The sequence below is a fragment of the Lonchura striata genome, chromosome 14, assembly GCF_046129695.1.
Source record: "Lonchura striata isolate bLonStr1 chromosome 14, bLonStr1.mat, whole genome shotgun sequence".
Classification (NCBI taxonomy): Eukaryota; Metazoa; Chordata; class Aves; order Passeriformes; family Estrildidae; genus Lonchura; species Lonchura striata.
Window position 1 is genome coordinate 18,977,279 of NC_134616.1, and position 16,034 is coordinate 18,993,312.

Here is a 16,034-nt window from a genome sequence, read left to right on the forward strand (position 1 = left end):
CCCCGCCGTGCCCCGCCAGATCGCGGCCGTCGCCTGCACCCGGCTCCGTGCTGCCCGCCCGCCTGGACCCGCTCCGCCAGGTGGATCCGCCCCAGGTTTTCCAGCCGCCCGTCGCGATCCGGGCTGTCGCGCCGATCCCGCGCTCGGGGCTCCGTTCCGCGTTTCCGCGGCAGCCTCTCGTTAGCGAGTCTCGCGAGCCCAGTCCCCACCGCGGCCTATGAGAGCGCGTCCCTCGTTCCGCCCAGCCAATAGGGCGCTGCCACCGCCCCCCCGTCGGGTTGCAGCGCGTTGAGGGCTCCGAGCGGCGCCTCCATTTAAAGGGGCCGCAACGCGAATCCGGGTTCTGGGTAGAGCGGGCGGTGCAGCACCGGGAGAGCCAGGTACGAGCGGTGGCGGCCGCGGGCGTGCCCCGGCGGTGTCCTGGGAGGTACGGATGGGGCCGTGGGCCGGTCTTGGGGCCCCGCGAGGAGGGGGCGGGGCGGGCGCTGGCGGCGCGGTACCGTGGGGGCGGTGGATGAGCCCCCCGGGGGGAGGGGGACACACGCCTTGCGGAGAGGGCGTGGCCGACGCCCCGCGAGGGGGCGTGGCGGTGCCGCTCGCCCTCTGCCCGTGGCGGCCGCTTGGGGGCGCGCTGCGGGGGTCCCGGGGCGGAGGGGAGGAGCCCCGTGCGACCCTCGCCCCTTATGGGGGATCTGGGCTTCCCTCGGGATGGCTGGGGAGCCCCAGCCTGGCCCCCGCCCCGGTTCAGCTCCAGCCCAATGAGGACTCCAATGCGACTTGCTCTGCAGTGCGGGGGAGGCGGTGGTCTCCGCACCTCTCCTGGTATAGCTGGGGAACGCACTTGCCTGGCCGCCATCCTCGCCTCGGTTCCATGGAGACCCCCGTGGGCCCTCGCTCTGGAGGAGGGTTGTCTCTGGAGTCACCCGGAATGGATGGGGAGCCCGCATGTGAGCCCCATCCCCGACCCGTTGCACAGCGCACCCCGTGCCCCCTGCATTGGGGGTTGGGGGGGTGTCGTACGGAAGTTTGGGGCCTGGGACCCCTGCTGTGGCTGGGGAACACACCAACCTGACCCTCATTCCCGCCCCACTTCCATGGAGACCCAGTGGGATCCTTGTCCCTGTTGTGGGAGGAGGTCCCTGGCCCCCTCGGGGGATGGGGAGCCCCAGCCTGGCCCCCTGGTGTGGTCTGGCACAGGGAGGCGCGGGGGGCAGCCCTCACGGGGCTGTGGCTGGCTGCGCCCCGGCCCTGTCACCGCCCGGGCACGGGCTGGGCCCAGGGCTCGTGCCTCCTGGGAGGCCCTGAGGTGCTCGGCCCAGGGGCCTGTCCTTGCTGAGGGGCTGTGCTGAGCAGTGGCAGCAAACAGCCCGGGCAGCCTCTGCCCCAGCGCTCTGCCCTGGCACCCGCCCAGGCTCGGCTCTCCCTGTGTCCCCAGGGGCTCAGCCTTTATGGTGTTGTCACCCACCCACAAGAGCAAAGCCTGTGGGTTCAGCAGCTGCTGCTCTGTGGACTGGACAGCCTTTCTGACAGCCTTTCCCCTGTGTGGGGGTGTCTGGAGCCTCCTCAAGGCCTGGTGGGGGTGTGTATCCCTGGACACCATGTGCTGCTCCCAAGGATCTGGCCCCATGAGAGGAAGGTGCAGCCCCACGGGGCTGAAGCTGCCTTGGGCTGCTGTAGGAGGCTCCAATCTGCTGAAGCCTCCCCATGTGAGCAGTGTAGCTGTGGCCAACAAGATGCCCTGGGGAGTATCATCAGGTACCTCCTGTGTGGTTCGTAGAGGTGGAGGCAGGCCTGGGGTGGCAGAGAGCTGGCTGTGGTGTATGCCCAGGTGATGGCAGGGAGTAGGATTTTCAACTGAGTTCTGAGGGATGGTTCCTGGAGTCTCTTTTGATGAGGATGAGAGCTGCTTCATTTGTGCTCTCCTCTGCTCCTGCTGTGCTTCCAGGTTTGGCTTTTGTTCTAGGCTGTAACTTCTTTCTTTTTCATTGCAGCTGCAATCCCCAAGAAAACTTTTAATCTACATTTTCTCACTTAACCCTGTCTGGCCTGGGATTAAAGCTGGTGATAAGAGCATAGCCCTGTTGTTATTGTGAGCCCAGCCTTATGAAAGGAATATCCACAGTCTACAGAGCTGCAATGACAAACCTGAGCCTCACAGCTCCATAGTGCATATTTGCACAACCTCTTTTTCTCTCTGCACCTGCTCACATCCCTCTTACTGTGAGTGCCCTTGCTTTGGAGGATGACAGTGAGTAACACCAGATTCTTCCACATCTCTGGCAGCCAGAGCAAGGGCCCAGGCTTAGCCCATGGCCTCACTTTGGGGGCAAAGCCCCTTGTATGATATCTTTGTGGATGTCTTGTGGTCAGGGATGTACTACTCTGATGGACACAGATGTACTGGCAGAAGCTTTGGTGCAGAAGGGTTATGGTCAAAGCCATCCAATGGAAGTATGAAATAGGCTACAGCTGTGACAATGCATTTGTTAATTTTGCAAAGGCAGTGCTAAGCATTTGACTGGATTTGTGTTTTACTCTCAGTAGTGTTTTATTAATTTCTTCCTCTGCTGATGGTACATGTCAGGAAATGGCAGTGTTTGAGACCATCCTCACCAGTCCTGCTGGCCATGGGCTCTGGTGCTGTCTCCTGGCCACTTGCTGTGAGCCTGCTCTGCTGGTCCAGCCCTGGGCAGCACAGGGGGTGAAGAATTGGTCTCTAGATGAGGTGAGATACTGCTCTGCTCAACACAGCCTTAGCAGGGCCAGACTGAAGAGCTGTGTGTGAGGTGAGGTCTCCCAGCACCGAGATCCCTTTCCAGCACCTCGGTGGCTGGCAACTTGCAGAAGGATCTGGGACTGTCAGTGAGGCAGAGGAGACAGCTCACACTGTGTTTCCAGTATTTTGGCTCTGCAAGGCCTCTTAAGGAAAATTACATGTTTTGCCTTTAAAGATACATCCTCTCAGAGACTCTGCCCTTCTCTTTTTCTCTTCCCTGTGCAGTAAGGTTTATTCACAGAACCACAGGCAGATTTGGGTTGTAAAGGACCTCTATAAGTGTCTGGTCCAGTGGACCTCTTGCTCACAGCAAAACTGGCTTGAGGCCTTGTTCAGGGCTTTGTCCAGTTGGGTTTTGAGGACCTCTTAGGCAGTCTGTGGCCCGTTCCCAGGCAGGAGCACTCCTCTGGGCCTGCAGTCCATGCAGCTGTCCTCTCCAGCTGTCTGTAGCTGTTTGTGGGATATGCCAGAACACTCTGTCAGGTGTTCTGATGCCTTCCTGCAGCATTTGGACAACAGGTAGACAAACCTGATGACCATCTGTTTTTTTACCATTTCCAGGTCTTCTTTTTTTTTTTTAATCATTGTCTTGATGTCATTAAGGCAATTTGGACACAGTCTGCTCAAACATGCTGTACATCCAAGCCTTTTTTGTTGTGCTTCTGATAGTGTTTCCAAAGCTTTTTTACCACTCACCCCTTTCCCCTGCATTTAACACTATTTTGGCTGTACAAACACCTGGAGAATTTTCTCGTGGACTTGAGTGGAGTTGGTTCTTGAAGCTGAATTGCTCTCCAGATGGCATTGCTGCTAAGGATGTTCTTAGACTTGTTACTCTTTTCTCTGTTGCAAAGCCTTGCCACTTAGTGCTTTGGGAGATCCTGGTCTTACAAGATGTGAGAGGTTCCAAGCCATTTCAAACTGCTTCCAGGATGGCAATCTGGATAGATGAGGATTTTACTGCTATGATTAGCAGCAGATAATGCTGAGATTGAGGAATGTTGTCAGTTATATTTGAAGTGTTGCAGGGAGTCTCCTGATAAACCTAATTCCAGGCAATTCTGAAATTTGTCCTTCTTGCACTTTCTTGAAACTGAGGTGAAGTTTCTGGAATGCAAGCTCAAAATCCAGTTTGGTCGTTACTGCCTTTAAGGAATTTACAGGAGACTCATGGCTGTGTTTTGCAGCAGCAGCTGCTCGGTGCTGGGGGATTTAGGCTTTCTGGGTTCAGGGTGGCTGTAATACTACATTTGAGGCCTGTAGCCCTGAGCTGAGGCTCCTGCTAAAGGAAAACCTAGTGGTGATCTCCTTTCCTGGCTTTGGGACTATCAAAAAACAATTTCTGGAGTTTCAGTGCTGCTGGTGAAATTCTGGAAAGGCCTTTTTTTCCCCCTGTGTACCAGTTACTGTTGTATAGACAGCCCCAGTCACACATAAAGACTGGCCTCAAGGGGATGTGGTAAAAGCTGCTGCAGTTTGCACTGATTGAGAACCAGTAATACATTTGGAGGTGAGACAGTGTTCACCAAACCCCACCTGCAAAGCACAAAGACTTGACCAGTGGCATCTGCAGGAGCTGTAGCTGACTTGTAGTGAGTCACTGCATGTAAAACCTCCAAATTTCAGAAGGCTTACAGATCCCATGCTCACTTGTTTAATCATGTGTTTATGAGCTTGTCCAGCTTTGATTTCCAGCTTTTTTTGTCCATGTCTGCATCCCTCTATATCTCTAAGTTGTCTGCTGTAGATCTCCTTACATTGTGATTTTTTTTGAGATGGGTCACGTCTCCCCATTTCTTTTCAGGGAACAAAATAGCTTTAGTAGTGGAGGGTGTTTTCTAAACCATGGCTGATTCATGAAGCAATGGGATTCTTGTGTTACTGTGTCAGATTTTTTTTTTTTAATTATTATTTGAAGCATCTCAACTCTTCCAATAATTGGAAGATCTACAATAACTGTTATCAATTGTAGATGGTAGCCAAGAATTATTATCTAACATGGCATTGTGTGCAAGTAGCACTGTACTGAATGTCACCAAGTGGGCTTTGTGCTCTTTGAGTTCGCAGCTCAGAGAGCTGCTTCTCCAAAAATACTAGTAAGTAACAAAATCCTTTCTGCTCCTTTCTGGAGAATTTTGACTAGACTACAACACGGTCCACAGTAATGTGCTTAGCTTACTGATGATTTGTAAATTCATTTGTGTTGAAGTGAGTTAGCCAATACATAATAAAGGTTTGCAGTGCTTGAATTTAGAATGCTATCAGCTGTCCTGATAAACTCAGATAAGTCACAGCAGAGAAGTTGGCTTCTGCTGTACTCACCACTCAAAGTATAATGTTGCTGATAAAGATATGTTGACTGAAACCATGCTGGTAGGACACCACAAGACTTTATTAATGTTTTATTGATTGAACTGTGTGTATTGATACCATTTTTGTTGAGAAATACTAGGTGGAGTGTTACTGTCTGTTCAAAAATTTGGCACAAAAAAATAGAAGCTTCTGCCCAAGCTCTGTTTAGGTCTTACAGACCTTGTAGATGGGAAGTGGCTGAAATGTTGATTTAAGCATCTTTTGTAGCTTGTAGTTAATTATTTTCATATTTCAAATTATCTCTAATAGTGAAGAAGATAATCCTTCAGCCTTCAAAAGAATTGGAATTCTGAATACATGTCCGTGAACAGGAGTCCAGGACAGATACCCAAGCAGTTGCTGTTCCTTCACTAGAGGAGAGCAGTAGCTGCATGGCTGTGGGATTTTTTTTTTTTTTTTTTTTTTGGTGGGCTGTAAAGACTTCTGAGATGCTCTCTTCATCAGGAGGGAGTAATAACAGCATTTTTTTCTCGCTATCTATTTTTAATTAAACGTTTGATGGTAGATCCTCATTTCTGTAGGTAGGCCGCAAATTCCCCTGCTAATGGTTACCTGAGCTACAGCAGCACTGATGTCTTTAATAAGCTGGAAAAAGTCCCAGACAGTCACTTGGATGTGCTTAAGTGTCCTGGCAGAGATGTTGCACTTTGAGCTTCCAGATACGAGAGAAGATCCAGTTGCCCCTCTTTGGCAGAAGAAGCTGGCAGGTCTGGTAGTCACAGGTACTGGTACAGGTACATCAGTGTTGTGTTCTGTGCCAGTCCTGCTCACTTGCGGAGGACCTTCAGCTGCCCCATCACTTCCTTGGAAATGCTTATTTGCTACCTGAGAAGCATTCTGCTGCAGACTGTTGTGCAAGAGACTTTGCTCCTTCAACTTGTTTTTCCCAAGAATGTATCTCTTACTGAATACTCCCGGGAGTACTTACTCCTAAGTAAGGAGCTCCCAAATTGTGCAGTTATATATACTGCTAAGTGCAGGATTTTAGCACACTGCCTCCTCTTGGTTTGGCCAAGTCATATTGCACTGTACTCTTGTTGCTGTCAGTTATGTGACTTGAAAAGATGAAGATTTTGAACAGCCCAGTGATCTAAGCTGTGCATTAGCTGGTCCTGGAATAAGAGAGGTGATGACTTGTGGTGGATCATTTCAGCACCTGCCAGAAACAATAAGCTATTCTGTTTCTGTTGTGGAAAGTGAGAAAAGACTTTACCAGAGATAAAGTGCATGGTCTGTTTGCAGCTTAACTCACTGTGAAGCTCAACAGAAGGCCCAGACAAATCTGACTGGCTGGAGCAGACAGAGCTTCTTACCTTGCTGCAGAAGAGCATCTCTAATTTCTTCAAGTTGAGTTTGATTTCAGAACAACCCACAGAACTGGAAAATACCATTCTTTCCTATTTTGAGAGCCACCTTCCTCATCCTTATCAGCTGGTAGTTGAAAGCCGCTATAAAGAATTCATTGTCAGGGACATTCTGTGCTTTCCCACTCACACTGTTCGTCAGCATCACCTAGAGTCCAGCCTCAACTCTTAACTCCATCAGCTTTTCTAGTTTCTTTTAAATATATCAAGAGTTGGCATTCATCTGCCCTGTATCACCTTGGAGCTCTGCTGCAGCAGGTTGAAAATAAACAAAAGGGAAATACTTCTAAAAACTAAATGTTAAGCTGCAGGACTTAAAATCATTGGAATTTTAGGAAGTCCAAAGTATAAATTGGTTCAAAGTGGGATTAGGCAGATTCACAGAGGATTTGCCCAGTACAGACTCTTAACAGGGACATTGTCAGTGCAGCTCAAGCCAAGTGGATCTTCAGCAGCTGAGTCCTTGAGTGGGGGATGTGCTGAAGAGGAACATCCTTTTAGTTGTGTTTCTTATACTCTCTCCCCAGGTATCCATTCTTGGTGTGAAAAGGAGCAGGAGTATGTGGTCCTTTCATTGAACTGACTGCAGCAGTCCTTAGCTTTGCAGTCCTAAGAAGAAGTTTTGATTCCTTCTCCAGAGCACGTGAGCTGTTCTGCTGGGAGGATTCAGACAGAGTGATGAGAGGGGACAGGACCTCGAGCACAGGGGGCTATGCTTCCAAATAGAGCATGTGAGTGAGTGCTCTTACTGCAGCCTTGCCTCTGCAGAAAGTTCTGTTCCAGCCACATCCTGATAGTTTGGAGTTGCCTTAATCTGCAGAATACTTCTGGTCTCAGACTTTTCTGTCAGTCAAGGACGTTGCCATTAAGTCAGAGTTTTGTCTTGTATTGTGTCACCCAAAGTTTGAAAGCAGTGTTAAAGTGTACACTGTTAAACCAGATGCCTTTGATCCACTTGTAACATGGGTTACAGGATAAGTTTGTAGATTATTGCTTGCGTTATGCTCTGGAAGGGAATGCCCAAGTGGATTTCTTACTCTCCAAATGTTTCCAGGGTCTGTTTCTACCAAGCAAAGACTAGGCCAGCTGAAAGTGGGAATTATGTTAGGAGTGCCACCTTAGTGGTTCATTGCAAACTTGTGCAAAGTGTGATTCTGAGGGGTATGTTAGCTCTGTTAAGTATGCCTATAAATAAATTTTCCTTCATCTGGATGCCTTGAGGTTATTTATTATTGTAGGGTCAGCTGTCTGTCTGTGAAAATGGGTGGGGAATATCTTTGAGCAGGAGACATTGCTCATATTCTGAGCAGCAGAAAAAAACCATGCATCATCTTGGAAGGGTTCTCATCTACTTCAGATCCTTAGGATCTTTCTTTCAGATGTCTTTGTTTCTATTTCACTTTGTTCTTGTTTATGTCAGCCAATCTAAAACATGTATTAGATCCTGCATTGCTCTGCAATTGGCTTATTCTAAAAGTTTTGTCTCATCTTCTAACTAAAAGTGAACAGAAACACCGAAGTCTTTGGGGGTGAAACTTGCTGAGCATTTATAAAGATTATATATGCTTTAGTTGCTGTTTGGGATTGTGGGAACAGTGCTTTATCTGCCACCAGGAAACACAAAACATTACTGTGTATTTAGATAAAATAAGGAGGCAGTGGCTTTGAAATCCAGTTGTTGGGTATGATTTCCTTAAATTCCTGCTTCTGTAAATTTCAGAATTTGGGTACATTCTCTGTCCAAGTATGTTCTGTTTAGTTCTAAGCAAATAATTTGTGAGTGAAAATTTGCTTGTCTTTTTGGAGGGAAGGATATGAAAATAGAGTTGAACAGCCATCATCAGTGAAATTATATCAGGCTTCCTCTTTCATTGATATAGATGAGTTATGCCTGCAGTAAGCCCAAATAATCAAAAATACCATGTCTTCTCATTCAGGGCTTAAAACAGTGCTAAATTTAGATTTGGAATTACTCTGATCGTGAGGGATAGGTTGTTGCCACATCATTTGAGTCTAGTGCCTTTTTGTAGTGTCTACTTAGAGCCTGTTTGGGGACACAGTGTTACTTCAAGTCTTAACACTGCCTTCCCACTGGCAGACTCCAGCTTCTCCCTTTCCCTCTTCAAGTTGGTCAACCATTGTCTCCTTGTGGGGGTATAATTCAGTTTTAGACTATATTACTTGCCTCATATCAAATTCTTGACCTTTCTGTCTTATGATAATGTCAACCGTGAGGAAGCTGGGCTGTAACTTTCCCTCTGAGGTTGGCAGTCTGCATCACACCTTCCTGTTCAAGTCACTGTTTAAGCCCTGCAAAGTCACACTGGTCTTTTTTCCTGACTCTGCATTGCTTGCTTGTGTCTATCTTGCTATTTGTTCTTCTTATGACTGCTTTTAACATCAGAGCTTTACCACCTTTAGAACTAGTCCTAGTTGAACTTAAGGTTTTCCAGTTGTTCCATGTCTGAATATTAGCCTAGGTAGTTTTGGGGCTATACAGTAGCTGTAGTTATACTGTAACATTGTTTATATCTGTCCTCTGACAAGATTAATGCATGCTAAGATTAATACATCTTGTTAATACTCACACTTCAGGGCTTAAAAGGAGTTATTTCTACCTCTATGTTTGAGAGAAAGAAGGTATTTTAAAAATTAAAAATATGTTAGCTCCATAAGAACAGATCAGGAGGAAGGACAGACCAGATTATTTGGATAGAGAAGAAGGCAGGGCTGGGGATATTACCACAGAACATCAGTCTGGAGCCTCCTGAATTGGTGCTCGAGCCATTGCTGATACCCCAGTGTGTCATTTAGCATAAGCAAGTTTGTTTGCTGTGGTGAGGTGTGTGAGGACTGTAGAGTTCCCAAAGGCCCCAAAGGATGCTGCTGCTGCATCCTGCTGATGACCTTTGTACCCTCACAAGTAGAGGTGATTTACCTACTGGTATCTGGTATCCTGGTTATGCCCTGGCAGCATTCTTGGGCCTTGTTTTACTCCAGCAATGTTCAGAAGAGTGGACAGTTCATGTTCTATGTTAGACTGCTTTTCATTAACTTGCAAGTCTCTCTCTTATTTCCAGTTTCCATCTTCTCTAAATGGATTCAAGTGAATTTTCAGGATCTTTGGACCCTCTGTCCTTGCCTGACAACCCGCTCATTGGTGATCTCCCTGCTGACATGGAGTTTGGTGAAGATCTCCTGGGCTCCCAAACAGCTTCTACCCAGGAAGTTTCAGTTCTTCAGCCCCCTGGCTGGGATCAATCCAAGCAGATGACTGCAGATGAGGACTTGGACCTTGTAGTGAAAGCAGACAGCGTGTCTGAACTAAATAAATCAAATGACTGTGTTCTAGATAAACCTGATGTCTTGGGTATGCTGGAGAGACCTGGTGTCTTAGATGATTTGGGTAAAACTTCTGAGTTGGTGGATAAACCAGAGGGTCTGGATGGGCTGTGTAAGGCACAACCTTCCCAGGACGTGGAGGGCAGACCAGCAGACTCATCTGCCCTGTCTAGAGAAGCTGTTGGTCCAGAAACAGGGAAAGAAGAGAAGGATGCACCAAAAAATTGTTCTGGGGATGTAAGAGAAGATGGTGCTGCTGCTATTCCTGCACTGTCTGTTGACAATGCCCCTGAATCACCCAAACAACCTGTCCCTGACTCCAGGGACCTCAGCAGCGCCCCAGACACAGAAGAAACTACAGCACAGTCCTCAAGTCCCACAGTGCCCCCACCCCAACTCAGTCTTAAACAAACAAAGAAGATGAAGTTGAAGGCACCAAGGAAAAGCTCACCTGTGCAGAGGGAAGGGCTGGCAGGGGAGGCAGAGATGCAACTGAGCACAGACAACAGAACTGCAGCTTTCCCCCCTGAGCCTGTGGAGAAAAACCGGGCAGAGGAAGGGGATGATAATGGGAAGAACTCACTTAAACAAAACAGTGTACTCAAAGCACAGGAAGCCTTACCACCAGCAGGTAAGTTGTTGGCTCAGCAGAACCTGGCTTCCTTTCTTTCACTCAGGAGGTCATCCAGCTGCACATTGCTGAAGCTGGAGTCTGCTCTGCATTCCAGCTCATCCCCTGCTATGGAAATAGCTGACTCTTTTGATGGTCTAGATTTGGTCAAAGCCTCTTATGTAAAGGGAATAATGTTCTGGTTTGCACAAGCTCTTGCTCTAGCTTTCATAGCTTGAACTGAATTTTGGTATTTTTGGTGCTTGTGGAAGCAAGGAGCTTCCCCAGTAAAGCTGTGGCTGCACATCAGCTTAGCTCATGCCCTCCATTGCTGGAGACTGCTGGAACTTAGGGTCACCAGCAGGTGTTTTCAGCAGGCAAAGTTCATCTGCCCAGGCTGGTCATCCCCAGGAGATGCTCAGTCTTGATGTTCAGAAGCAGTTGGAGGTAACTCCCCACCCAGCCTGCCTCCCCCATGCAGGGAGGGCTCCCCCTTACAGGGCTCCTCCCGGTCTGTGTGTTTGGATCTGCAGCTACAAATGGTGGGTTTAGGAGCCTTCCACCACCAGAACTGTACTTGATAGCCAGGACAGGCTGAGGCTTCATGTGCTGACTGACCCAAAGGGTGGCTGCATTTGGAGAACACCTGTGCTCTTTTTTTTGGAGAAAAGCAAGATGTTAGATACAAGATTCTTCTGTGATTCTGTTCCAGGAGAAAGCCTGTCTGGGAAGGGAAGCGAGCTGCCAGCTGAGAAGGTGAGGAGAATGCAGTCAAGTATGTATGGTACAGGAGCAGAGAACGTGGCTGGCAGTTGCCAGACTCTGTGAGGGACACTGGCTGTCTTGTCAGCCCTCTGGAAAGGAGTTTGCATGACTCCTGTGACAGAATGATCCCTGTGCACTGCCACTATGCTGTAATGTGGCTTCAGTGTGTCCCTGCTACCCTCAGCTGAAATGTCATTCTCATAAGCCTACTTCCCCCTCTCCTCTGTCTTGCCAGCTCTGCTCAGGTATCCATGGAGTTTTATCCGTTTTCAACCTAGGTATTGGGCAACCAAATCCCAGAAGTTGGAACTTCACCATAATCTGGGATATTTATCCATGGTTGTCCTAGCTGCTAGTTAGCCTAACTATTTTCTGAATGTCTTCTAGGAGCACAAAAGAAGCGAACGACCCAGAAGATCAGAAACTGTCAGGCCTGAGACTGTGAACTCCTCAGAGAGCAGTGAGTAACGGGGGTTGGCCAATCCCTGTTTTCAGCCAGTGAGAATGGCCCAGATCCTTTGTGGGCAGGTAGTTCATGGTGTGAGTACAGTGGGAACTCTGGAACTTCCATGCAGACTTCCCTTCTACACAGGACAGGTCCTTTCAGCCCACAGATCTTCATCCTGGGGTACTTGCCTTGCTTTCTCAGGACACTTAGGTCAAAACAGGGAGTCTTGTAGTATTTTTACAGTGGTGTGTGGGCACCAAGCACTAAGTAACAGGGTGAGATTCGGGGCTGTTCCCAGGAAACCCATCTTCCATCTCCTCACCCAGGAACTTTCTTCCTTTCTCTCTATGTGAGCAGGCTGTCTGAAGGAAGGTTGCATTTTGGAGATTTTCCTGGAGAAGTACATGAAGTGTCTGTTCTTTGAGATATTGAATGTCACCCTGGCATTCCTAGTATTTGTGTGTTGCTCCTTTATTGCCTGCCTATGCTAGAATCTGGTGATCAGCATGTTCCCTTTCCAATCTAACAGTTCTTATAGGGTAGATGTTCCACTTTGGGCTTCTGCTCAACTTTGGCATATCATGACTTCCTAGACAGGAATTGTATTTAAGCCTAGTTTGTTTAAACACCTCTTGATTTATCTCCAATTACAACAGAATTTCTTTTAAGGGTCCCTTTATCATTCCACCCAGACAGGAAAAAAGTACCTAAAAGGACTCTAGAAAAGTGACTCAGAAAATCCCAGCATGTGTCTCACAGCAGAGTTTCTCACTTTCTAACGAGGGGTTTCTGATCTTCCTCTGGTGCTTTGCAGTTCCAGTCTCTGATGAAGACTCTGATGCAATGGTGGATGATCCCAACGACGAGGATTTCGTTCCTTTCCGTACGCGCCGCTCCACTCGGATGTCGCTGCGCGCTCAGATGGCGCAGCGAGCCGCCCGCTCCACCTTCACCAAGATGACGTGTGCCAACTGCCGGACCCCGCTGCAGAAGGGCCAGACCGCCTACCAGCGAAAAGGGCTTCCTCAGCTCTTCTGCTCCAGCTCTTGTCTCACCACCTTCTCAAAAAAACCACCTGGCAAGAAGATATGCACCTTCTGCAAAAAGTATGTGTTTATTCCCCTTGCCTCAGTGCTCCCATGCTTGTTACCCCCCTGTCATGGTTTGACACTGGCACAAGGTCAGTGCCCCCATGAAAATGTGATTCCTACCTGGAATGCTGTGAAGTGGAATTTAGAATAGAGCAAAGCAGGCTCAAGCTTGATAACAGGAAAAAAAAACTTTATTAAATTATCACTACAAAAGAAAAGAGAAAACTAAAGAAGGGAAAAAAAAACTACACAAAGATTCAAATGAAAACCTTGCAAACCATTCCTCCCCCCCACCACCCAACTCTAACAAACTACAGTGAGACACAATTTGGACTCTAATCAGGTTTCTACTCTTCAAGCAATCGATACTCAGTTCATCGAGGGAACAGAGTTTCTCTTGTGCCACAGACTTCTCAAGAAACACAGCTCTACATCTTGTGTTTCCATGTTACACATGGCACCGCTCGGAGAAAAAGTTTGTCATGGTGACTTTTCTCTTTTCCATGCACAGTGCTCTCACTACCAATGCATGGATGGTCACTGCCTTTAGGATTTTTTTTTTCAAGGATGCCCTGGCAAGAGGGGAGAAAATAACAGTTCAGTTTTTCATTGTTTGGGACTACAGTCCCCCCCATTTTCCCCTGGGGCTGAGGGCTCAAGAACAGAGATCTTCTTCTCTTCTCTTTTTTTTCTAGGGAAAGGGGGCGCTACCACAAACTCTCCAACTTTTTCTCTGTTTACTCTAATTTTGTCTTTTTTTCAGTTGAAGCAGGTCTCTTGACTCACTGGCATCTTCTCAAAACACAGTCTCTTTTGAAGGAGAAGATTTGGTTTGGGTTGTGGCTAATACGGAAAAGTCCAGTTAAAAGCCACTCCTTGTTTCCCTTCTATCTAGAATTTTTCCTTCCAACATCCCAGGGTCTAAGGTGTCCCTCTTCCTCTCTTTCAAACCGAGGAGGGGAAAGGAAAATTTATAAAGCTTTCATTTCTTAAGAAAGGGTTAAAAGTCCGAATTTTCAGGATGGCTCGATGCCCGGACATCTAGCAACTTTCATACAACTGGGTACTTTGCAGCTCCCCCCGCTCTTCTTTCCTTGCGGCTTTCTCTCTCCCTCTCGGGAGAGGAACTCTGGGGGGGGAAATGGAGACATTTTAGATTTCTTTTACCCTTTTATTTGCAGGGGTCAGCCTGGTTTCAGTTCTTCTACTCTTCGGAGTTACTTCCATCAGGCCATGGGGGCTTCCCCTCCCCCACCCAGCTCGTGGCTGGGGGGGGGAAGGTCTGTACTGCACGCTGACTGGAACTAAAGAGAGCGAGTTTCTCTGGGAATTCTGCTTTCAATTCCTCTGTGTTCTCAGAGGCGTGTCTACTTTCAATTGGTCAATATCTAAATTGACCTCTTCTTTCCGGGAAAAATTATTTTTCCGTGTCAAACCACGACATTCTACCTTTCGCCTCTGAGAACACAGACTACAAAAGAAAAAAAAAAAATCATTATCAAAATTACATTCAACACATTTTACATAAAACAGCAATTTACACTAAATCTCTACCCCAATTCATTTCAAAACTTAACACATGCTTTGCTCTTATTTTTCTTGATCTCATTTCACAGCATTCACTTTATCACTATCTTATTTTATCTTATCTGATTTTATCTTATCTTTTCCCGGTCAGGGAACCAAATGTCATGGTTTGACACTGGCACAAGGTCAGTGCCCCCATGAAAATGTGATTCCTACCTGGAATGCTGTGAAGTGGAATTTAGAATAGAGCAAAGCAGGCTCAAGCTTGATAACAGGAAAAAAAAACTTTATTAAATTATCACTACAAAAGAAAAGAGAAAACTAAAGAAGGGAAAAAAAAACTACACAAAGATTCAAATGAAAACCTTGCAAACCATTCCTCCCCCCCACCACCCAACTCTAACAAACTACAGTGAGACACAATTTGGACTCTAATCAGGTTTCTACTCTTCAAGCAATCGATACTCAGTTCATCGAGGGAACAGAGTTTCTCTTGTGCCACAGACTTCTCAAGAAACACAGCTCTACATCTTGTGTTTCCATGTTACACATGGCACCGCTCAGAGAAAAAGTTTGTCATAGTGACTTTTCTCTTTTCCATGCACAGTGCTCTCACTACCAATGCATGGATGGTCACTGCCTTTAGGATTTTTTTTTTCAAGGATGCCCTGGCAAGAGGGGAAAAAATAACAGTTCAGTTTTTCATTGTTTGAGACTACAGTCCCCCCCATTTTCCCCTAAGGCTGAAGGCTCAAGAACAGAAATCTTCTTCTCTTCTCTTTTTTTTCTAAAAAAAGGGGGCGCTACCACAAACTCTCCAACTTTTTCTCTGTTTACTCTAATTTTGTCTTTTTTTCAGTTGAAGCAGGTCTCTTGACTCACTGGCATCTTCTCAAAACACAGTCTCTTTTGAAAGAAAAGATTTGATTTGAATTGTAGCTAATACGGAAAAATCCAGTTAAAAGCCACTCCTTGTTTCCCTTCTATCTAGAATTTTTCCTTCCAACATCCCAGGATCTAAAGTGTCCCTCTTCCTCTCTTTCAAACCGAAGAGGGAAAAGAAAAATTTATAAAGCTTTCATTTCTTAAAAAAAGGTTAAAAGTCCGAATTTTCAGAATAGCTCAATGCCCGGACATCTAGCAACTTTCATACAACTAAGTACTTTGCAACTCCCCCCGCTCTTCTTTCCTTGCAGCTTTCTCTCTCCCTCTCGGGAGAGGAACTCTGAAAAAAGAAATAGAGACATTTTAAATTTCTTTTACCCTTTTATTTGCAAGAATCAGCCTGATTTCAGTTCTTCTACTCTTCAAAATTACTTCCATCAAGCCATAGAGACTTCCCCTCCCCCACCCAGCTCGTGACTGGGGGGGGGAAAGTCTGTACTACACGCTGACTAAAACTAAAGAAAACGAGTTTCTCTGAGAATTCTACTTTCAATTCCTCTGTGTTCTCAAAAGCGTGTCTACTTTCAATTGGTCAATATCTAAATTGACCTCTTCTTTCCGGGAAAAATTATTTTTCCGTGTCAAACCACGACACCCCCTCACCTGCTCCACAGCTCTCCTGCCAGTCCCCTTCTGGCCCTTGTTCACCCACATCACTCCTGCCCACTGCCAGCTGCTGCCCCATGTCTTCTTTCATACACTGCCTATCCCATGCTCCCTACAACCCCTTCACATTCTTTCTTTCTCTGCCTGTCTCCAGACTTAGTGCCCCATATTCCAGCTTCCCCTCAAA

At 47.1% G+C, this 16,034-nt stretch overlaps 1 protein-coding gene across 1 annotated transcript in view; it reads left to right on the forward strand.

The window, feature by feature from the left end:
- The first annotated feature begins 238 nt into the window (after positions 1-238).
- Positions 239-16,034, forward strand: part of ZMYM3 (zinc finger MYM-type containing 3) — a 35,669-nt gene continuing 19,873 nt past the window's right edge. The window contains exons 1-5 of the mRNA XM_077786605.1: positions 239-380; positions 9,594-10,486; positions 11,178-11,221; positions 11,618-11,690; positions 12,493-12,784. Of these exons, the coding sequence (XP_077642731.1) occupies positions 9,610-10,486; positions 11,178-11,221; positions 11,618-11,690; positions 12,493-12,784 (1,286 nt within the window). The 5' untranslated portion in view covers positions 239-380; positions 9,594-9,609. The remainder of the gene's footprint in view (positions 381-9,593; positions 10,487-11,177; positions 11,222-11,617; positions 11,691-12,492; positions 12,785-16,034) is intronic.